Source organism: Primulina huaijiensis, chromosome 12 (assembly GCF_012295235.1).
Source record: "Primulina huaijiensis isolate GDHJ02 chromosome 12, ASM1229523v2, whole genome shotgun sequence".
In the NCBI taxonomy this organism is placed as follows: Eukaryota; Viridiplantae; Streptophyta; class Magnoliopsida; order Lamiales; family Gesneriaceae; genus Primulina; species Primulina huaijiensis.
In genome coordinates, this window is record NC_133317.1 from 761,127 (window position 1) to 784,173 (window position 23,047).

A 23,047-nucleotide genomic window follows, 5' to 3' on the forward strand; every position below is an offset into this window, starting at 1 on the left:
GGATTGCCGAAAGAAAAAACCGTCACCTTTTAGAGGTCGCACGTTCTCTCTTATTCTCCATGAATGTGCCCAAATACATGTGGGGAGAAGCTGTTTTAACCGCTGCCTATCTTATCAATCGTCTCCCGTCTCGGGTCTTGCGGTATGTCACCCTTTTTCAAACCCTATCGTCCAGTTTCCCACATATTAATACATTATCGTCTCATCTCGCACCAAAAATATTTGGTTGCACCGCTTTCGTTCACATCTACCCTCATTCCCGTAGTTAGCTTGATCCTCGGGCTACCAAGTGTGTATTCATCTGGTACTCCTCTAACAAAAAAGGATACAAATGTTACTGGGCGTCTCTCGAAAAACATTCACAACTATGGATGTTAACTTTTTTGAGGATACTCCATATTATCCCAAAACTGTCCTTCATGGGGAGTGTGAAGCTCCAGCACATCCTACACTTGCCGCTGAAGATACCACTACACCGATCCCAATTTCGGAGACAACTACACTAAGCACTCCGACTCCAGCCCCTCAGAATCAGAATCTGGAAGACTTGCCTATAGCTCTACGGAAAGGTACTCGTACATGCACTAACCATCCGATTGATAGGTGGGTCTCCTACGGATGTCTCTCCCAGTCCTACCGAACATATGTCACGAAGCTGGATAATATCTACATTCCGAATACCATACAGGAAGCACTTCTGCATCCAGGTTGGGCTGAAGCAGTGAAATCCGAACTCACGTCACTAGAAAGGAATGGTACGTGGTCGATTACCGAATTGCCACCTGGTAAAAGAGCGGTGAGCTGTAAACGGATTTTTACGGTGAAGTTTAACGCTGATGGGAGTGTTGAGAGATTGAAAGCTCGATTAGTGGCTCATGGGTTTACTCAGTCTTATGGGATCGATTATGAAGAGACATTTGCGCTGGTTGCGAAACTCAGTACTGTCCGGATCCTCCTCTCCTTAGCAGCGAATCTCGATTGGAAATTGCAGCAATTGGACATTAAGAATGCATTTCTTAATGGGGACCTAGAGGAAGAAGTGTATATGGAAGTTCCCACCGGTTTAATGGTTCCGAATGAACCAGGGAATCAAGTGTGCAGACTGCATAAGTCCATCTATGGTCTGAAACAATCGCCGAGAGTGTGGTTTGGAAAGTTTTCCACGGTGTTTAAAGACCAGGGGTTTGTCCAGCGCCAAACGGATCATACGCTCTTTGTTAAACATTCTCAAGATAATAGAATTGCCATCCTTATTGTGTATGTGGATGACATTATATTAACTGGAGATGATGAAGAGGAAATCAGTAGTATCAAGGTTATGTTGGCTCGGACGTTTGAGGTGAAGGATTTGGGACCTCTCCGCTACTTTCTACGTATGGAAATTACCCGTTCAAAGAAGGGCATATCCGTTTCTCAGCGGAAACATGTACTCGATCTACTTAGCGATACCAGGATTCTCGGTTGTAAACCTGTAAGCACACCAATGGTATCGACTCGAGAGGCCGAAGGTGTACCCGAAGGAGATCCCGTCGAGAAACAACGGTATCAATGGTTGGTGGGACGATTGATCTATCTGTCGCACACACGACCGGACATTGGCTTCGCGGTTAGCTACGTAAGTCAGTTCATGCATAATCCGAAGCAATGCCACATGGATGCAGTCTACCGCATACTTCGGTATCTGAAGAAGTCTCCCGAAAAGGGGATTTTATTTCAGAAACATGATGATCGTGACATCATTATGTTTTCAGATGCTGATTGGGCAGGAAGTCGTATTGACCGAAGATCTACTACGGGTTACTGTTACTTCGTATGGGGAAATTTGGTGACTTGGAGGAGCAAGAAGCAACCCGTTGTGTCAAGAAGCAGTGCTGAAGCTGAGTTTCGGGCGTTTTCCTTAAAGGGATATGGATTAGAAGAATGATGGCCGAATTGAAGATGTCGTACCATGAGTCTGTGATCCTCAAGTGCGATAATCAAGCTGCGATTAGCATTGCTAAAGACCCTGTTCATCATGACCGTACTAAGCATGTCGAAATCGATTGTCACTTTATTGCCGAGAAGATTAAGAGTACTGAATTATTATCGTAGTATACTCCAACTCATGAACAACTTGCGGATATCTTGACCAAAGCTTTGATTGGTCCTAACTTCTATGAAATATGTAACAAGTTGGGAATGTATGACATTTACGTCCCAACTTGAGGGGGGTGTCAAATTATTAAAGTTAGGATAGATATACGTAATATTTAGTTTCTTTTTATTAAGATTAGAATCCTAGATTTAGTTTTATTTTGTTTCTGATTTTATTTGATTCTGTTTTATTTCTTAGTTTTAGGATATTTCCTGATTTCTTTTCCAGGCTGTGTTACCTATTCTTTAGGCTGTTTTTCTTATCTATGTTCCTTGTATTTATACTCTGTTTGACATTAATTAAAATTTAAGAATTCAGTTTATCAAATTCTTCAATAAGCGACTTTCCTGTGTCTTCTTTTTATTGCTCAAATATTGGTGGTAAAAGAAAGTTAGATAGTTAAAAATCCTAAAACCAAGTCATCTAAACTTTGGCGTGAGAACTTGATTTTTGCAAATTAGTTCTCCTAAGTAATTTCTTATAAAACTCATGATAATAAACATTTCACATTATTATGGGACTCATCTTTATGATTAATTTGTACATGCAGTATTTGCTTCGACGTTTTCCTTGAGGACTGAAAATGAGTGGTCAACAATCTCGCATGATTTATGTTGGCAACCTTTCTGTTGATATCAAAGAATCGGAGGTTGAAGACGTATTTTACAAGGCCTGATTAAGCATTGCAATTCTCCTTTCTCTGCCTCTGTGTGGGTGCAATTACTCTCTGGCTTCATTCTTCTGTTTCATCCAGGTTTACTTTATCATTTTCATCCTCCGAGATTCTAATTTTACGTGCCGGTTCTTTTTTTTATTGGTATCATTAACTTTCGTCACTAAACTTATGTTTTAAATTTTGTAGTTAATGATGGGGAGATCAAGCTTTTTGAGAGCCTTTCTATATCTGATAGTTTTATCCACTACGTATAAAAATGAAGAAATTGAGGCAGACGTGACTATTTTGTTTAGCAAGATTCTCATCCAGTTATTTATTTTGATAAGTAATTTCTTATAAAACTCATGTTAAAAAAACATTTTAAATTATTATGGGACTCATCTTTATGATTAATTTGTACCTGCGGTATTTGCTTGAACATCTTCCTCCTGGAACGAACGCGAGTGTTGAGCAATCTCGCATGATTTATGTTGGCAACCTTTCTGTTGATATCGGAGAATCGGAGTTGAAGACGTATTTTACAAAACCTGATTAAGCATTGCAATTCTCATTTCTCTGGCTCTGTGTGGTTGCAATTACTCTCTGGCTTCATTCTTCTGTTTCATCCAGGTTTACTTTATCATTTTCATCCTCCGAGATTCTAATTTTACGTGCCGGTACTTTTTTTATTGGTATCATTAACTTGCGTCACTAACCTTATGTTTTGAATTCTGTAGTGAATGATAGGGAGATCAAGCTTTTTGATAGCCTTTCTATGTCTGATAGTTTCATCCACTACGTAGAAAAATGAAGAAATTGAGGCAGACACGACTTTTTCTTGTCTTGGAGATTATGCGACCTTTTTTTCAAACGAAGATGAGTGATTTTTCTTTGCCTTCTTTTTATCGCTTCAATATTGATGGTGAAAGAAAGTTAGATAGTTAAAAATCCTTTAACCAAGTCCTCTAAAATTTGGCGATAGAACTTGATTTTTGCAATTTAGTTATCCTAACAGTTTTCATCACGAAGGATTTTTTTACGTTAGGGGAACTATTTTGTTTGGCAAGATTTTCATCCAGTTATTGATTTTGATGAGTAATTTGTTATAAAACTCATATTAAAACATTTTAAATTATTTTGAGACTCATCTTTATGATTAATTTGTACCTGTAATATTTGGTTCGACATCTTCCTCAAGGACCGAAATCGAGTGGTCAGCAATCTCGCATGATTTATGTTGGCTGCCTTTCTGTTGATTTCGGGGAATCGGAGGTTGAATACGTATTTTAGAAGGCCTGATTAAGCATTGCAATTCTCTTTTCTTTGTCTCTGTGTGGGTGCAATTACTCTCTGGTTTCATTCTTCTTTTTCATCCAGGTTTATTTTATCATTTTCATTCTCCGAGATTCTACTTTTACGTGCCGGTTCTTTTATTGGTATCATCAACTTGCGTCATTAATCTTATGTTTTAAATTATGTAGTTAATGATGGGTAAATCAAGCTTTTTGATAGCTTTTCTATGTCTGATAGTTTTATCCACTACGTAGAAGAATGAAAAAATTGAGGCAGACACGACTTTTTCTTGTCCTGGAGATTATGCGACCTTTTTTTCAAACGAAGATGAGTGATTTTCCTTTGCCTTCTTTTTATCGCTTCAATATTGGTGGTGAAAGAAAGTTAGTTAAAAATCCTTTAACCAAGTCCTCTAATATTTGGCGTGAGAACTTGATTTTTGCAAATTAGTTATCCTAACATTTTTCATCTCGAAGTATTTTTTACGTCAGGGGAACTATTTTGTTTAGCAATATTCTCATCCAGTTATTGATTTTGATAAGTAATTTTCTATAAAACTCATATTAAAACATTTTAATTATTTTGGGACTCATCTTAATGATTAATTTGTAACTGCAGTATTTGGTTCGACGTCTTCTTCAAGGACCGAAAGCGAGTGGTCAGCAATCTCTCATGATTTATGTTGGCAGCCTTGCTGTTGATATCAGAGATTCGGAGGTTGAAGACGTATTTTACAAGGCCTGATTAAGCATTGGAAACTATGTGGAAGCGTTTACAACGGAAAAACAAATAAACTTAAAATGATCATAGTTGATTTTATTTGCCAAACCTCCTTAGGTTTTTGTTATAGAGTTGTCCAAAAGGGCCAAAAGCTAGTACTAGAATCAGTCGTCTTAATTTGTTAGATATTTCAGTTTGATATGGGATTAGACATAACATATATAAAAACTGATATTATTCCGTTCTTAATAAATGTTGTTTTCTTCAGCTACTTCAATATGTCAGAAGCTCAAAGAAGGCAAGTGTCAGCCGGTGGTAGGCATGCTAATGGATATGTTAATGGACCTGTTCCATCAAGGTCTACAAGCTCAGTACTTGAAGTGCATGAGTTTTGTCATGCCCTTGGAGGGAAGAAACCGATTCATAGTATCTTGATTGCAAAAGGCATCATATTTTTGAGGCCACCATCTGCATCGATGGCTTCATTGGGAGATAAAATTTGTTAACCATTAATTGAACAAGCTACAGAAGTGCCTATTCTGCCTTGGAGTGGTTCTCATGTTCGTATCCGTTTTTGAAGTCATGCCTCTTCGCTTAGAAAGGTATAATTATTGCCATATTTTAGTTGAGTGCCAAAATAACTGTATCATTTTGACTAGGAGCATGCATTTCGAACTTTATTTTTTGAGTTTCAAGTTTGATTTTCTTTGTACCGTAGTTTCTGTAAGACATACATCATTGATCATGTATCTAACTATAGGTCCATAATGATGATGAAGTTCGGGCTTTAATCAAGCAAGTTCAAGGTGAAGTTCCTAGGTTCCCCACATTCATAATGAAGGTTGCTTCTTAGGTTAGAACATTCTATTCTTCTACTCTAAAGTCTAAGAAGTGCATCAATGAGATTTTATTTTAACATCAATATGGTTTTCTTTATCAGATCCGACATCTTGAAGTCCAACTGCTTTGTGATAGTTTTATCCACTACGTATAAAAATGAAGAAATTGGGACAGACATAACTTTTTCTGGTCTTGAAGATTATGGGACCTTTCTTTCAAACGAAGATAAGTGATTTTCCTCTGCTTTCTTTTTATCTCTTCAATATTGGTGGTGAAAGAAAGTTAGATAGTTAAAAATCCTAAAACCAAGTCATCTAAACTTTGGCGTGAGAACTTGATTTTTGCAAATTAGTTCTCTTAACAGTTTTCATCTCAAGGGATTTTTTTACGTTAGGAGAACTATTTTGTTTAACAAGATTCTCATCCAGTTGTTGATTTTGATAAGTAATTTGTTATAAAACTCATTTTAGAACACTTGGAATTATTTTGGGACTCGTCTTTATGATTAATTTGTACCTGCAGTATTTGTTTCGACGTCTTCCTCAAGAACCGAAAGCGAGTGCTGAGCAATCTCGCATGATTTATGTTGGCAACATTTCTGTTGATATAAGATAATCGGAGGTTGAAGATGTATTTTACAAGGCCTGATTAAGCATTGCAATTCTCTTTTCTCTGCCTCTGTGTAGGTGCAATTACTCTCTGGTTTCATTCTTCTGTTTCATCCAGGTTTATTTTATCATTTTTATTCTCCGAGATTCTAATTTTACGCGCCGGTTCTTTTTTTTATTGGTATTATCAACTTGCGTCACTAACTTATGTTTTAAATTCTGTAGTTAATGATGGCGAAATCAAGCTTTTTGATAGTCTTTCTTTGTCTGATAGTTTCATCCACTAAGTATAAAAATTAAGAAATTGAGGCCGACACGTTTTAAAAGTTGTGCCTTGTTAGAAGACATCTTCTGCACAAAGGTAACGAAATTATACTATTTAAAAAAAAAACGAAAAGGAAAAAAAATCAAAATAATAAAAACCAAAAAAATTGGGTTGCCTCCCAAAAGCACAACTTTTTTATGTCGTTATGCTCGACATTTATTCTTTCTTGTTGCTCATGGTGGTTCATAGAGGGTTATTTTGTCCATTTTATTCAACTTGAGTATTTTCATAGCAAATTTTAGCAGGTGCCTGTTTTCTTTGAATTTCTTGGAAATCCATATCCCTTGAATATTTCCTCTTTTTTTCCTGAGTACATGCTTGGGCCGATCAGGAGGAAGTTTTCGCTCAATTTTAGATGTCTGTGAATCAGAGAGAAAATCTAGTATTAGAATTTTTCAACAGGTCTTTCAATAATCTCCTCTAAATCATTCTTATCCACAAATTTTGAATTTTCTTGTGACAAGTGATTAGCGATATCAAGAGTATTAATAGTGCTTTCACTAAGAGGACATTTCATGGTATCATAAATATTAAACTTAGCAATCTCACTATAAAATTCCATAGTAAGGGTATCATTATTAACATTTATGACAGACTTTGAAGTTTAAAAAATGGTATTCTTAGCAAAATTTGACTATTCAAATCATCATTTTCCATGTCAAGCACGCAAAAGTCAACAGGAAAAACAAATTTGTCAACTTTTACAAGAACATCTTCAATTACGCCTCTAGGATAAACAGAGGACCTATTAGCCAACTGAATTACAATTCCAGTTTTATTTAGAGGTCCGAGTTCTAAATAATTATAAATAGAATAAGGCATGGTATTGATAGAAACACCCAAATCCAACATAGTCTTTTCAAGTCTAGTATCACCAATAGTACAAGGGATAGAAAACATACCCGGATCACTACATTTGATAGGAATAGTTTTTTGAATAACAGCAGAAACATGTTCTCCTACCTTTTTTTCTTTTTACACCCCTTCAACTTATGTCTCTTTTTTGTAGTACACAATTCTTTTAAAAATTCAGCACAACGAGATGCTAGGTTAATAGCATCTAATGAAGGAATATTTACCTCGTCTCTACGAAAAGTGTCATTCAACTCCTTAATACTCACGTTTCCTATTCAATGCAAGAGGGAATGATGGAATATGTTTATACTCAAATAGAGGAGAAAACTTACCTTTCGGAGCATCATCTTGATTGATTATTTATAGTGTTCTAAATGGCGGCCGCAGGCAGTAGGCGGCCCTCGACCGCTCCGCCTATGCATGAGACGGGTGTTTTAGGCGGCCCAAGCTATACGGCATTGGGGAGGCGGGTCGAGACGGCGAGCAGGCAGGCTAGGCGACGAGCAAGCGGGCGAAGCGGGCAGTCAAGATTTTTAAAGTGTAGTCAACAATTTTAAAAACCTAGTCAACAATTTTAAAAAATTAGTCAATAATTTTAAAAAACTAGTCAAAGTCAACTAATTTTAAATATCGAAATCCTAACACACTTCACTTTCTTTATTTTATTTTTGGTTTTCACTCACAACTCTCAACTCTCAACTCTCAACTCTCAACTCTCAACCACCACACACAGCCCACTGCCCGCCGTCGTCGACCGCCGTCAGCAGTCAGAATATTTAGGTTAGGCATTGTATATTTATTATTTATCATACTTTTTTTTATATTATGCAATGCCTAACTTAAATATTCTGTTTAGTCTACTACTTGTTCTAATGATGAATAATTGATTGAAACTTTGAAATTTAAACTTAATTTTTTGGTAAAAGTAAATATATTACTTTGTTAGCATAATAGCATTAATATGATGATGAATTTTTATTAATTGCACATTATCTAGATGATATTATATTGTATGAAGCTTCTTTGTGTTTAAGCATTATTTAATGCACATTTCACATAAAAAAGTTATGACTATTTGTGATTATATTGCATGATTATCTATAAAAAAAAATTACTTAAAAATTCAACCGTCTAAGCACTGCCTGGGCGGTCACCGAACACCCCGCCACTACCTCCAGCCATTTACAACCTTGATTATTTATGATAGCACAACACATATAATCTATGCTACTTATGTACCAATCATTCATGACAATTACGGATCACTAAATTCATAGTTAGCAGTAGAAAATCCTATATTGAATTAAATTGTCAGATTAATTGATATACAATATTCATAGAATTAAATCATAAATCGACAAATATTTGGAATAACAAGCATATTGAATCTAAGAACGAATATCACACAGTGATAAATTAAACAGTAATAACAATCGTTAAACCAGACTAGGAAATTAGCCAAGCATGGCTCGGTTTACAATTTCCATAAAAATAAATAAAGAAAGGAAGAGTACTAGAATTGTGAAGAAAATTGGAGAGAAAATCCTTGAGTCTTTTTCTTCTTCTTCTTTTCGTGAGTTATTGGTGATTGGAGAGTTATCTTCCTGCGCCTCCTTGATCGGGAGTTGTGTAGGTCAAAAAATGAAAAATTGGGTCCAAGAGTATAAAAGCCCAATAATATAAAATAAAACATAATCACTAAAATCTAAAAGATATTAGGAAATATTCACTAAGAATATAAAGTTTTTTTTATGTAAAAAACTCTATCTTATATTTCTTCCTTGATATAAAAATTACTTCTCTCCCTAGGCAGCCGAAGAGTAGTCACAAAGCGTGATCACGCCTTGTTCAAAAACCACTTCTGAATCTTTCTGCTTCAAGTCTTCCACTAAGAACATATCGACAACTTTAATTGTGATATAAAATCATTCTTTTTAGCCCAAATTTATCGCAAGAGCAGAAAGCTTCCTCCTACAATAAAATCACACAAAATGTGTCAATTAAGCACGTTGAAAGTGGTAACAATGAGAGATATGACAACAAAAATGCAAACTATTACGAGCTTATCATAGGGAACCTGAAGAATTGAGCCACCTTGGTGTAGAATGAAGGAATAGGAAACCGGAGATAACTACAGACCTGGTCCCAGAAGAAGGTCAAGAAACCTTGAGGGGGGTGGTCAGCAAAGTCTGGAGGGGCAGGGAATTATGAGGCTGTAGGATTTGGGAATAGATCCAAGTCTTCGGATCTCATCTTCTGTCTTTGGTCGCAGAGTACTCGCCGTGGTGGAAAACCAGGGAACACTCGGGGCATCTGGGGGTTGGGAGGTTCGAGAAGTGCAGGCCTTGCCCTTACCTTTTTTTGGGGCTCGGGAAGTCCCGGCGGCTTGTTCATGAAGTTTGGGTTTTTTAGATTTTTTAAGGGGAAAGGCTTATGTGGGTTTCCTAGAAGACATAGGAGAAGCGGAAAGGAGAGAATCAGAGCTCAACGCCGATGATTCGCATTCCGACGAACGCTCCAGACGTAGAAGAAGCAGAAGAAGACATAGCAGAGTAAAAGATAAAACTTACTGAGCGAAGAGGAGAGGTGGAAAATGTAGCAGTGGGGGAACCTGATTTACGGTGCGCCGGAGTTGATCGAAGTCGCAAAGCGGAAGTTCTGAAAGTGAGAAAAGTTAGAATGAATGAGGGAATGCAATATTTATATACAGGAGATACTCAATCTAAACGGTTAATCTAAAAACGAATGGACGGACATGATGCTCTTTGGAAACTGTGCAAGGAATATGAACAGACGGGTACAAAATTCAAAGCGACATCCGATCTTTCGACTACTAGGGCTTACCTCATGCTTACGTTAGCCCTACGCCACATGAGTTTCCAGCCCAAACCTATTTTTTGTTTTTCGAGACAGCGAGTAGAACTCTAGCCCGACTGTTTAAAGAAGGGAGTTGTGATACCCCGGGGAGTATCCTATTCTCGGGTCGTCTCCAAGGTGGACTTAGGATAGCCCGGAAAGTCGGCAGGGGCAAGGTTCATCTTGGAGACTGGGTGGTAAGAGTTCGGGCTCATCCCGGGTAGCAAATCTCGGGTGATGAGCATCCGAGGGGAGTTATGCCACCAGGATGCTTTCTCGAGCATGACGGTACATGTGTTACGTTTGAACTCAGTAAGTATGGGACGCCATGACTGGATCATCATTAGGAAGCTTTTCAAAGCACGCAAGAGTGATGTGACTCGATCGAAATAGGCGTGGATTGTCAGACTCAACAGTGTCAAGTAAACAAGGCATGTGCAACCATATCATGAGTAGCAGCTGGTTACTGAAAACAAAGTTCTCATTGATTTCCTCCCGTAAATACCAGGTTTGTCTGATATTAATGCATTCAGATATATATTCTCTGGCAAAAGAATATTCACTCTCTTCAAAAAATACCTGACTGACTTGAATGTCGGAGTGGTTACGTCGGAAAACTCTCCGACACCTCACTAACGATCCCTGTTATTCTTAAGTGTACAGATACTTCCGAAGCCAGGGTGAACCCTTTCCTGAAAAAATATAGCCCGACCCGGTGAAATTGTTCACCTATCTCATACCCAATTCACCTGGTTCACAATCAATTCAACATCATTAAACGTGATACTGTCCTGAGACTACTCTATAACTTTGAAAGTTTGGTGAGAGTCTAAGCACAAGCTCGTTGAATGTGAGAGTTTACCTATTGCAGTTTGATTGACGGTTTGGTACCTGATAATACACAAAGGTCCCTTACTTCAATCTTACAATCATTTTTGATCGGAAATAATTAATGAGCTCTCAAAATCTCTCCTTTATGCTATGTTCTTGTTGTGGTATAAACGGGGTCGGGGCTGATTCAGGAATCCCATATAAAGGTGGTGACGAAATGGAGTGAGATGGGGTGGAGTCATCTATTTTGGAAGGACTACTTTTCTAGTTTGTCTTCTGAAAATGATATTTTGTAACATTTTTATGCGATTGGGGTAATCGTCGCCTCAAAATCACCGTAAACTTGGAACTTCGGCCTTGCGGTCATGCTACATTAATTTTACTAGCATTTGGACATGCTATGGTTGGAAGGCATGTGGGGATGTGATTGAGAAAGATTTGACAATGAGGCCAAGAAGTGATAGTTGATATTCATGCATGTTAGTGTTTTCAATAATTGGTTGTAAATCTCAAGTGCTCTTCCAATATGAACACCAACTTTGAAATGCAAATTGTCCTCTTGTTTCGGTTGCCACTTCCATTGTTTCTTTTGTCTTTTTTTTTTTTATTTCAATGCATGTTTTTTTCCCAAAAAGTACTCCTATATTTTAATAATAATATAATATAATATAATATAATAAATAATGTAAGTAATACATTCATTTATATAGGTCTGTATTATCAGAACTGCCATAAGACACAATCAAACAGGGTATATAATATGAACTTATCTTATGGCGTGAAAATATAATTTTCGGGACAGAGATGACAAATACAAAAAGGCTTTGGCTACCACCGGGCGACGCGGCAATATCCCATTGGCTTGTTGACCGGTTCAATGATCGAGGAGACAACCCTTCTGGGGCGACACTGTACTAAACATCTTTTGCCTACATGATAATTGAGTTGCGAGAATAAAATAATAACCTGAATTTTTTAATTTTTTTTCTTGATCAATTATTTAAAAATAAAAAATGAAATTACAAATATAAATAAAAAAATGTCTTTGAGACCATTGGTGTGCAACTGAAGTGGGTCCAGTCTGGCACAAAAGTTTCAGTATACAGTTTAAACTTGCTCTCAATAATACATGCACAGTTTTATAGTTATTATTAATTAATTTCGTAGAAACCCTTCAACACATAAACACAGATTCTTCCACACTCGGGGAAAGCAGGGGAGAAGCGTACTCCTCGTGAGTGCTCTACATTCTATCCTACAATCCTCCAATTATTATTATATATATAGAATCGAATAGACTAAAGGCTGCATTTTTGGGAAGGAGAATTCCTGAAAATGATGTGGGAGGCCGGAGGATCGTCGGCATCATCGTCGGCAGCTGGAGGAGCCGGTGGAAGTGGCGGAGGCTGCGGGGATGGCGGGGGTGGGGGTGATGGAGCAGGGAGGAGGAAGCCATCTTGGAGAGAAAGAGAGAATAATAGGAGACGAGAGAGGCGGAGGAGAGCAATGGCGGCCAAGATTTATTCGGGGTTAAGGGCACAGGGGAATTATAATCTGCCTAAGCACTGTGACAATAATGAAGTGCTCAAAGCTCTTTGTGCTGAAGCTGGTTGGGTCGTTGAGCCTGATGGCACAACTTATCGCAAGGTAAAGTAACTTAATTTTCTTTTTTGGAATCTGGGGTGCTGATTTTATGTCTGGATCTTTTCTGTTGAAGGTGATTTCTAGGGTTTTTAATGGGGTATCCTTGGATTTGTGAGATCTGTGCCTTCAAGATAGATGCCTGTTTTCTATGTTTGGATCATGATTGGTGTTTTCTTTATTATTATTTCTAGCTATTTTTTTTTCTATTTTTTCTTCCTATTAATCTGTGACAGGGGATATACATGTTTACAAGTGGATCTACTTGTCTATTTTCTGTAATCCACTGTTTTAGAATTCACGTGAGAAAAGAGAAAAGCTCTATCCTGATCTGCTGTTCTCGTGTTGTTGCATTTTCCCTTGGTTTCTGAAAATTGTCTACAAATTCAGACGAAAAAATTAATCTTGTTAGTTTCTTGAGATCTTGATAGCTAATTATACTTTCGCGAATATTTGTGGAAAAAGACTTCACTAAATTATGATCAGATTTTTCTCTACTGCCTCATTTGCATCAATTGTACTCTTCTTTTTTTGTCTGTGAAGTTCGTCAAATGGCAAATTTCTGGAGAATCTGAGTTTATGCATCAATTATGTACAGGGATGCAAGCCATGTCCAATGGAAATCGGAGGGACCTCAACTAATATTACCCCGTGTTCTTCAAGAAATCCAAGCCCTCCATCTTCGTATTTTGCTAGTCCAATTCCTTCGTATCAACCGAGCCCATCTTCCTCCTCATTCCCCAGCCCATCTCGCCATGATGGCAATGCTCCTCCTCACCCATTCGCCTTCCTCCTTAATTCACTCCCTACTGCTCTTCCATCTCTCCGAATATCAAACAGTGCTCCCGTCACCCCACCTCTTTCCTCCCCTACAAGAATCCCAAAACAAACTCTCACTTTGGAAACTCTTGCTAAAGAATCCATGTCTGCGTTTAATATCCCTTTCTTTGCTGCATCTGCCCCAGCCAGTCCAACTCGTGCTCAGCGTTTTACACCAACTACTATACCTGAGTGCGACGAGTTCTCGGACACCTCAACTATAGATTCCTTGAAATGGATGAACTTTCAAGCATATGCTAATGCAGTTAATGTCGTTCCAACTTCACCAACTTTTAACCTTGTGAACCCTACTGTTCAGCAAGTTCCTTCCAAGAATGCAGCATCAGACAAGGGAAAGGGCATAGATTTTGGCTTGGAGAATATGGCAGTGAAGCCATGGGAAGGGGAGATGATTCATGAGGTTGGAATGGATGATCTTGAGCTCACACTAGGTAGTGGGAATACGCGAAATTAAATCATCGGCTAAAAAACTCTCAAATTTGGCATTGGGTCCATCTGCCTGTGTAACTATGAGCATGCAAAAGCAGTATAATTTCTTCAGAAGTGCACATCCATGGTGAAAGATGACGAGTTGGAAATAAGAATAGCTTGCCATTGCTAAAGGATTGGAGCTTGAATGAGTTTCGGGTTCTAGATTGGATTGGTTTTTTCAGTTGTCCTCTGTTCACTCTTTTATTCTATTTTTCAATTATTAGTAATTATTTTCCCTATATAAATTGCTTTGGGGCCTAGTTACAAGCATCATATATAGTATGTTTATGTTCTTTTTCTCCCATTGTGATCAAGAACTATGTTATTTGTTGTAGACCGGTGGATTCATCCACAACTGCGCAGTTTGATGTTTATTTTATTATTCAATGGTGAATTTATTCATATTTGCTACGTACTATTTTTGTTATGTAGTTGGAATTAATGATCATGCTATTTTTTACATCATTAGATTTTTCAATACCATAGAGTAGGACGCACAAGGCAGCTTTGTTTAAAAATATAAGTTCTAAATATAATTTCGAGACTCTATTTTTATTATAATTTTTGAGTTGGATCCTGCACATAATCTCATTAATAGCTGGCAAGTTAGAACCATTTTAGTACGTGTGGTCACTATTGAGAACAACTTGGAATTTTTTCATGATTTAAATTTAAATTTCACCTCTTTCATCTTTTAATCCATTATACATACTCCAAGAAAACAGATGTGAGGACAGAATATTCTCTGAATTGATGCTTCTTTCGTATCTGAATAAATAGATAGTTATAAGTTTTTTTTTCCACGCCTCCTTTTCGTTCTTCTAGTTATTAAGGGTTTTTTTTCTTATTTTAATATTGTTAGATCATATGATTCTCACCTTTTTTTAGAAATTGATATATATATTGATGATCCACATACTAACATTTTATCTTATCATAGAAAAGAAATATGCATCACCTTTTAATATTTACTTTAATTTCATGTTCTTTGCTTCATTTGTCTATTCATATATTAAAGTAACTTTGGCTAACATTTTTGACAATTTTGGGTGTATGCTTTGTTGAAATTTGGAGGTCATTTTTATTGCTGTCTGGATGTAGGGTTAGGGGCACATCCTTATCATTATTGTTATTATTATTTTTAAATATTTGGTTTGATTTTTTCTTTTGCTAGAGCTTAATGCAAGGGATTCTGTCGCATGTAGTGCTTGATGCATGATTGTTCTTTCTCACTCTATTTGTCAAGAAAAAGAAATATAAGTAGCTTGGGTTCAAGTATAAACTTTAATCAGTGATAAATTTTACCTATATCTATTTTTTTACCTATAAAAATGTGAATTGAAAGATCAAGTTTTTTCACCGTGAATTTTCTAATTTGTATTTAAATTGTGTGTTGTTTGGATTTAATTGAAGAAAGATTTTAATAAATGACATTGGTCAATCTTTTGTTTTGAAAACTAACATTCTCTAGTGTATCTTTAAAAAAAAAAATTTAATCAAGGTCGTTTTGTTAACTATATATTATATCTATAAAAGTATGAATAAAAGACAATTTTTTGCATTGTGAATTTTCTAATTTGTCTTTAAATTGTGTGTTGTTTGGATTTAATTTCTGAAAGATTTAATTATATTAAATTAAAAGTTTGGATTTAATTTCTGAAACATTTGCAAACTACGAAATTGATGAAAAAAACTTAGAAAATCTAAAAAAATAATATATATTTGATAATAAAATTACGTGTATCACTAAAAAATAAAAGATAATACATTTTTAATTTATGGAAAATTTTGGCTATGATAGATGATGAAAATATTAATTATATTAAATTAAATATAATAAAAAAATGAATTTTATACAAAAAAATTCTTTTGAAATGCTTAATTTAATACACATCAAGTAAATTAAGTAATTAAGGAATGAATAATTGTTTTCTCCTCAAAAGTTCTTCCGGGTTTTTTAACCGTTTACAGGACATTTTGTGAAAGTATAATAAAATAAGGTAAAAAAAAAATTTAACAAATTAATGTGTCACGCCTCTTCAGGCGTGACTTTCAATTTATTTTTTTTAATAAAAAGCAAGTCACGCATATGAGATGTGCGTGACTTGCTTATTATTATTATTTTTTTAAAAAAGGGCGTCACGTCTCTTCAAGAGGCTTGACTTTCAATTGCTTATTTTATTTTATTTTTTAAAAGCAAGTCACGCCATCTCCAATGGCGTGATTTGCTTAATTTTAATTTTTTTAAAGTAAGTCATGTCTATTTTTTAAGCGTTGATATAAATTAATTTACTTGGGTATTCGAATATAAATTATGAATATATCATAATCTTACGTTTTGAGTTTATGATTAAAATGCCTAATTATGTTTCTATGTATTATTAGTTATTCTTATTATTTTATATTATGCAAATGATAATAACAATATTCATTATTATTGTTTTATATAGGTAGTATATAAAAAAAATTAGTATAACGATTAATTTATTTTACACCAATAATATAAATTTTTTATTATAAAAAAAAGAAGTCACGTCTACTTGGTAGGCGTTACTTCCATGACTTCCTTTTTTTTCGTTTTCTTTTTTTTAAAAAAATTACGCCAACTCACATATATTTCCATTTCACCATCAAATTATTACGATTAATACAATAAATCATTAAACATTTTTTTAATGTATCTCATAATTATATGAGATAGTGTATTTTATTTTTAAACAAAAAACTACGTGATTTATTTTTTATTTTACAAATAATCTTTTATATTAAATGTAAAACAAATATATACATAAACAAATAAATTTAAAATTATTATTATCATACTATACAATTATTATAAAACAATAATACCAACGAAAAAAATAACATATAACATAAATTTTTTTTAAAAAAATAATAATGATAATGAAAATTTATCAAAAGTTTATAAAAAAAAATCAGATTTATCTATAAATAGCTATTCATGAATAAAGCTCATAACGATTTTCAAATTTCTTTACAAAAATTAGTAATAACTAAAAAAATCACCTAATAATTAAAATTGAAAAAAAATTAAATAACACGACAAAATTAGTCTAACATTAATAATAATTTCATTTATACCTTTTATATTTAACAGAATAATTTATGTTAGTATACATATCTTTAATATAAGCTGAAACTAAAATGAACTTCCAAAACAAAAAAAAAAAATCAAATTATTAAAAATTTGCATGAAGTGAAAAAAATAAATTCAAACATTTACGAGAACTTACCGATGAAAAATATAAAAAGAGCGAATGAAATGAGTCAATCAAGTATTCAATTTATAGAGAAAAATTTATAATATTATAATGAATTCGAAATTATTAAAGTTATGTTATTGCAGCTTTTAATGCATGTGCGGAGACGTGCAACTCTGAAATAATTTAAACATGTCACTTGTACTATTATTTTTTTTTAAAAAAAAAGTAAAAGCGTGACTTACTTTTTTTAAAAAAATAATAAAGCAAGTCAAGCAAGTCACGCCATCTCATATGACGTGACTTGTTTTTTTAAAAAAAAATTTGAAAGTCACGTTTTTCAAAAAGCGTGACACATCAGTTTAAAAAATTTTTTTTTACTTTATTCTATTAAATTTTTAGAAAATGTGCGAGAAACGTTCAAAAAGCCCAAGTTCTTCCCGAATCTCCAGCTCCAAATCCTCACCCCCCAAAACCATATGATCCCAGTGAAGCCTAGCTCAGACAACAGAGACTTCTTGACCCATCTCGAAATCTACCTAGCCAAGCGAAATGGGGTCGATAAATTGCTGAAAATCTCGCGCTACGCCTCCAAGATCATCCTCGCCTCGTCCATCCTCACGCAGTAACCCCTCGTCACTCGCCTCAAGTCCTTCGAATCGAGCGTAGGCATCAGCCGCAAGGCGTTTCGTTTGGGTAAATTCGTTCAAGATGTGAACAATTTGCGTTCGACCCGTTTCACTACTCGCTTGAACTTGATTCTTTCCGTTATCGCATATGGTGGTGATGGCTTGTATTATTTCATCTAACAGTTTGTTTGGTTGGAAAAATCTGGGCTGATTGATAAAGGGCACCTGCCCGCATTGCAGAAATGGAGTGCCTGGTGCGAATTTGTGGGGTATTTTGGTAGTATAAGCTTGAAAGTGCGAGAATTGTGGACGCTTGATGCGGAAGAGAAGTGTTTGGTGGTAAACATTGATTTGGCGATGTTGAGGGGGATTGCCTGTGGGAAGGAGCAGGGAAAGCTTAGGAAATTGAGAGAGAAGAAGCTCATGAAGAGGCTTTCTGTGGTTCAAGATTTGGCAGATGGATTGATGTCTTTGGCTGCTGATATTAGAGATGGCAGAGGCAGGCTACCCGTGCTGGTATCAGCCGCTGGCCTGCTCTCGGCTCTTATTAGTTCTCACAAGAATTGGGTTTATTGCTGAAAGTTTGAAGTTCAAATAATAAGTGTGGGAACCAGAATGTGAAACCATAAGGATTTAAATGTGTTCCTTTTTTGCCTACTTGTATTAGTTGACACCAATCTTCTAATAAAGAGATCTTTTTTCTTTCTAGCCTTTTTTGGTTTGTTGTATTAGTTGACACCGGAAGGTATCAAACGGCTTACAGCTTCAGAAATTGTCTTGAAACCTTGAAGAGGCTTATATTTGTTTTTTAGCTTAATTATAAGTTTGAGATCGCAGATTCTTTGCGGAATGTAGCGTACGCTACCCATTGTGAAGATAGATTGAGCGCATAAATGTACATTTCTTGATTGTGTATTCACTTATCAGTAGCAGTTTCTGATGTGGTTTTCAAGCAAATTTTATGATTATATACTGAATCAGTGTGTGTTTCCCATTTATCAAGCAGTGAACAACAGAAAGCAGCATTTGAACAGCACAAGCATGATTAATGATACTTTGTTTTGGAGTTGTCGATTTACAACATATACTGCTAACACAAGAATACTCAGTAAAGATGGAATACCAGAAACAATCACCGAGGAGGGAGGGGTACAAAAGAGCGCACCATAATTCACAGATTATTCCCTCCAAGATCGCATTTTTGCTACATTTTTCTTGAATGTAACACAGAAAACATCAACAAGCTCAAGACACTGACCCATTTTGTTCCTTTTCAGATATTTCAAAAGCAAGGATAAAATACGAAGCCATCTCTCCTCTTACCTTTCCTTGATTGAACCATTTGAAGACCTTTTCAATTCCCAAGGTGGTAAGCATCCTTTTAAAGGAGATTGTAGTAACAATGAAGAAGTAGACAATTGCCTTTGCCTCGATGAGATAGATGAGAGACAGCTGAAAGTACTTCTTAGCCTTCTCTTCTCGCTGTCGTCGAATGCTTGGTATTTGGGATCATGTTGCACAGCTGTAATTTTAAGGGCTTCAGGTAGTACGCAGTTGAAGATTGAACCTGGGTTTGACAGGACGAAATTAGCCACCAAGATGCAGGAAAGGACCTAGGATTTCGATGGGTTAAGACGGACTAAAGGGGGCTTAAATTTTGCATTTAAAAAAACAAACCATAAAATATCATTTTTTTCGTTTGAATGCCAAGATGACTAAGATTAAGACAAAACTTCTAGGTGGGAAGCCCTTATAAGGGTCCGAGCTGGAACATCGCGTGAGGGTAGAAGATAGAAAATCTAGCGATTCTTGATTTCAATCAAGGACAAACGTAAATTATGCATTAGCCACATATGCACTAGAACGCATCGTGGATTATTGGATAACATAACTAAAGCGATCTGCGAAAGAAAATCACCTAATTTCGCAAGTCGATTTACCCATTTTGGAATTCTTTTCCCTGTCAACTTGTAACATATGTCTTTGCAAAAATGGTTGCAGTTCTTTACAATCAAGTGATATGAGTCACCATTGTAACTTGCAGCTTGACGTTCCATGAACTCTCGAACCTGAGAAGCATTCATTGATGTAGTACCGATGAATATAGACTTCCTGAACTTAAATCCAGGGCATTGTCGAGGCTCAACTTCAAAGACACCGCTCGATGGATAATCGTGAGCACCAAAAGCATACTCTACACCATGAACTGTAAAGCACGCAAAAGGTTTGGTTCTTTGTCAAGGGATCGAGGATCTACAAAGTTTTCACACTTAACATAACATTAAAATTCTAAATCGTGAATTAAACGAAGTTACACAAGACAAACGAGAAATAAGAACCAGAAACAAATAGTCACAAACCAGAAACAAGTAGTCACAAAAAATATATGATAAAAGTTACCTTCTACTCCAGAGTGGAAAATGCCAAGGCCGGCCCAGTAAACATAGCCATTCATGGGTGTCAAGTCATATACGTTGAGATAAACAGGAGTATTTTTGGCACCATCGTCATCTGACTTCACTTTCGAAAACAAACAGAAACGCTGAGCTGATTTGCCAGAAACATGGAGGGGGACTATGGATTTCCACCTTTTCTTCAACCCCAATGTCATGACGTATCTATAGGGCAACTGAACACCAAACAAGACCCTATAGCATCTGAGGCGTCTGGGTTAAACATAAGAGTACAAAGTTAAGAAGCAACAGCGTAGGTGAACATTCAGGTTTCTCAAGGTAATGCAAACGCACTGGGTAACTGAACAAAAATAAAAATAAAAGGGGGGTAGATTATTTCTCTCTGTTTTTAACCGACATTAAATTTTCTATCGATTTCCAGTATACAACAAATCATCTATCGACTGGACGAAAATTCTTTCAACGGTGAATAATAGAGACATAAACAATAATAAACCTCTCATCTCCAACTCATATTCTCGGCGCATCTTAGTGTAGTTTCTTCTTCTATTGTGACCTCAGACATGTCGAAAGAATTAATTCAAGATCACAAGAATCCGAGTCCTTATTACTTGAAAATCACATAGAATTGGGTACTCTATGTTTGTCTGTTACCAGATAGTTATCTTTTCAAGGCAACACTTTCAGATACAGATAAACTACCACACCTTTTCGTCATCTAATCTCTCAAATGTATTGCATTATGATGGTTCTGAGTATATTTTGCAAATGGATAATCAATTTCAAGTCAGCCACTAATCACCATAAAATCTTGCTTTTCTAAATATGATTCGTGATATCTCAGTTAGACTTAGTTGAACAAGGACAAAGGGTTCAAATCTATGAATTTGGACAAGAAAAAAACTTTCTCCAGGAGAAATAATAGTATAAAACTTCTCAAGTAGATTAAAATAGCAAAACCAGAAACTTTAGAAAATTAATATTTGATGTGGTTTTCAACTTCTGAAAGTCAACATTGACAGGAGTGGGAAGCCACTAATAGCTCCACCTCTACAATTGTTGATTATATAAATCTTGAATATGATAAAAGGTAAATATTTGACATTTTCCAGCCAAACATTAACTAGAATAGCCATCAGCTGAAGTTGGTTGTAAATTGGCGAGAACAATGAGGTACAACTTAAGAAGTTCCAAAGATCACTATCATTTTACCTTATAGGAGTTGGAATATGCTTCCATTCTTCAATCAACTCCTCGAAAATCAGAAAATAGTATGATAGAAAAAAGAACTTGAAATAGGTATGATAGAAAAAAGAACTTGACGATAAAGTATCAAACCGAAGAATAGAGAAGAAAATTTGGATATGCCGATTTAAAACATATGCCTACATGTTCTGGCATAATATATTCAACTGTTTTTATCATGTCAGCATGAACCAGAAAATAAATAAACACCCACATTTAAACTATAAAACAAAGAACTAAAAAGTAATTTTAATAGTCAGGTTAATGTCATCAACAAGATAAAGCAGTTTATAGGCAACTTACTGCAGACGTTCAAAGCAGAACAAGAGGGACAATATATGTAAATTTAAATAAAAGTTTAATATAATCATAGAATTGGTTACAGAATCGCCAAATAACGGAAGAAATATAATTTCTAAACAGAAGGGTACCTTCTTGAATTTCACATTTTATATAAACATAAAGATCTCTTGAACACAAAGGATGTTTCCCAAGCCTTGAGTAGCAAATGCTGAACCATCATAAAATAAAATAAATTAACAGAATTTTGAGCAGAAATCCCTGCATTTAGCGACTTAAGTCCAAGACACCGACCAGAAGTCATGAAATCAGATTCAGATTTTCTAACGAGCCCACAATCTTATCAGATCTTGTTCTCTACTTCCACCCTTTGCAGCAAAGTACAAAATAAAAATCAAGAAACAGAGCATTCAACAAATTCGTGAAAAAGCAGATCAGGGCTCAACCAATTACCACAGAAATCTACCTAATTACACAACCAAAAGGGGGAAAATGAACTGCTCCCACTATTAAGGGGGAAAAACCCAAACTTTAGCCCAAATAACAGAAACTCGAGAACAAGAAAAACAAAGCTTCAGGCAGAGAGACTCACGGACTTAAGTGGAAATGGCATTGGTGGGCAGGCTAAAGATTCCACCTTTCAGCTTCTTCAGACATTGAATTAAATCTCTGTACAAAAAGAATGTAATTTTAGTGTGTGAAAGTGAGAGAGAGTACCAGGAGATTAATTAATTAGCACAAGTGTCTCTCTCTCCCTAAATTAATAGAGTACATTCATTGTTTTCTGACAAATCCCAGGTTAAAGAACCACTGGAAAATGCAAACAAATTCCTTGAACTCACGAACAAAATCACCCTTTAATCCTAAACAAATTGTAGTACCAGAAGCTAGTTAGTCTAGCACTAAAAGATAAAGAAGAAAAAAAAAGTAGAGAAAGAAATGTCTACGAAGAGACCCTAAGTTTTGGAAGTTAAAGGAGAAACTGACACAACGCAAGACAATTATCTCTCTGCTTTTTGTTTATAATTCTTTTTAAAGACATTGGCTTTTTATTTATCTTTGACCGCAAATAGTTGGAAGAATAAAATTCGAGCCTTCTCTTATTACCCCTTTCTTTAATCTCTCTCTTTGTTTACTGATCTCGAGAATAAAGTTACACTGACAAAAGC

The 23,047-nt window shown here is 35.6% G+C and overlaps 2 protein-coding genes, 2 long non-coding RNA genes and 1 pseudogene across 21 annotated transcripts; 4 read left to right on the top strand and 1 right to left on the bottom strand.

Moving 5' to 3' along the window:
- The first annotated feature begins 2,683 nt into the window (after positions 1 to 2,683).
- LOC140989778 (uncharacterized) lies at positions 2,684 to 5,060 on the top strand. Its single transcript, XR_012177568.1, has 4 exons — positions 2,684 to 2,888; positions 2,997 to 3,419; positions 3,527 to 3,669; positions 4,701 to 5,060. It is a non-coding gene; the product is annotated as an uncharacterized lncRNA (long non-coding RNA).
- Positions 5,061 to 5,263: 203 nt separating this feature from the next.
- On the top strand, positions 5,264 to 6,136 carry LOC140989777 (uncharacterized). The gene is made up of 3 exons (XR_012177567.1): positions 5,264 to 5,404; positions 5,563 to 5,655; positions 5,743 to 6,136. It is a non-coding gene; the product is annotated as an uncharacterized lncRNA (long non-coding RNA).
- Positions 6,137 to 12,276: 6,140 nt separating this feature from the next.
- On the top strand, positions 12,277 to 14,471 carry LOC140989776 (protein BRASSINAZOLE-RESISTANT 2-like). The gene is made up of 2 exons (XM_073459172.1): positions 12,277 to 12,764; positions 13,357 to 14,471. The coding sequence occupies exons 1-2, from the start codon at positions 12,453 to 12,455 to the stop codon at positions 14,050 to 14,052; spliced, it is 1,008 nt and encodes a 335-aa protein (XP_073315273.1). The 5' UTR covers positions 12,277 to 12,452; the 3' UTR covers positions 14,053 to 14,471.
- A 3,265-nt stretch (positions 14,472 to 17,736) lies between these two features.
- On the top strand, positions 17,737 to 18,622 carry LOC140989315 (peroxisomal membrane protein 11A-like; annotated as a pseudogene).
- A 356-nt stretch (positions 18,623 to 18,978) lies between these two features.
- On the bottom strand, positions 18,979 to 22,877 carry LOC140989313 (deSI-like protein At4g17486). Of its 18 annotated transcripts, none has more exons than XM_073458492.1 (7): positions 22,834 to 22,877; positions 22,651 to 22,741; positions 22,471 to 22,547; positions 21,546 to 21,586; positions 20,320 to 20,585; positions 19,838 to 20,125; positions 18,979 to 19,486 (listed from the first exon to the last, which is right to left on the bottom strand). In XM_073458492.1, the coding sequence occupies exons 3-7, from the start codon at positions 22,489 to 22,491 to the stop codon at positions 19,239 to 19,241; spliced, it is 864 nt and encodes a 287-aa protein (XP_073314593.1). In that variant the 5' UTR covers positions 22,492 to 22,547; positions 22,651 to 22,741; positions 22,834 to 22,877; the 3' UTR covers positions 18,979 to 19,238. The 18 variants fall into 18 exon arrangements, with proteins under 18 accessions (XP_073314593.1, XP_073314602.1, XP_073314598.1 ...); XM_073458501.1 differs by lacking the exon at positions 22,834 to 22,877 and adding an exon at positions 22,010 to 22,089 and having other exon boundaries at positions 21,546 to 21,573; positions 22,651 to 22,827; XM_073458497.1 differs by lacking the exon at positions 22,834 to 22,877 and adding an exon at positions 22,010 to 22,246 and having other exon boundaries at positions 21,546 to 21,573; positions 22,651 to 22,827.
- Between the last annotated feature and the right edge of the window lie 170 nt (positions 22,878 to 23,047).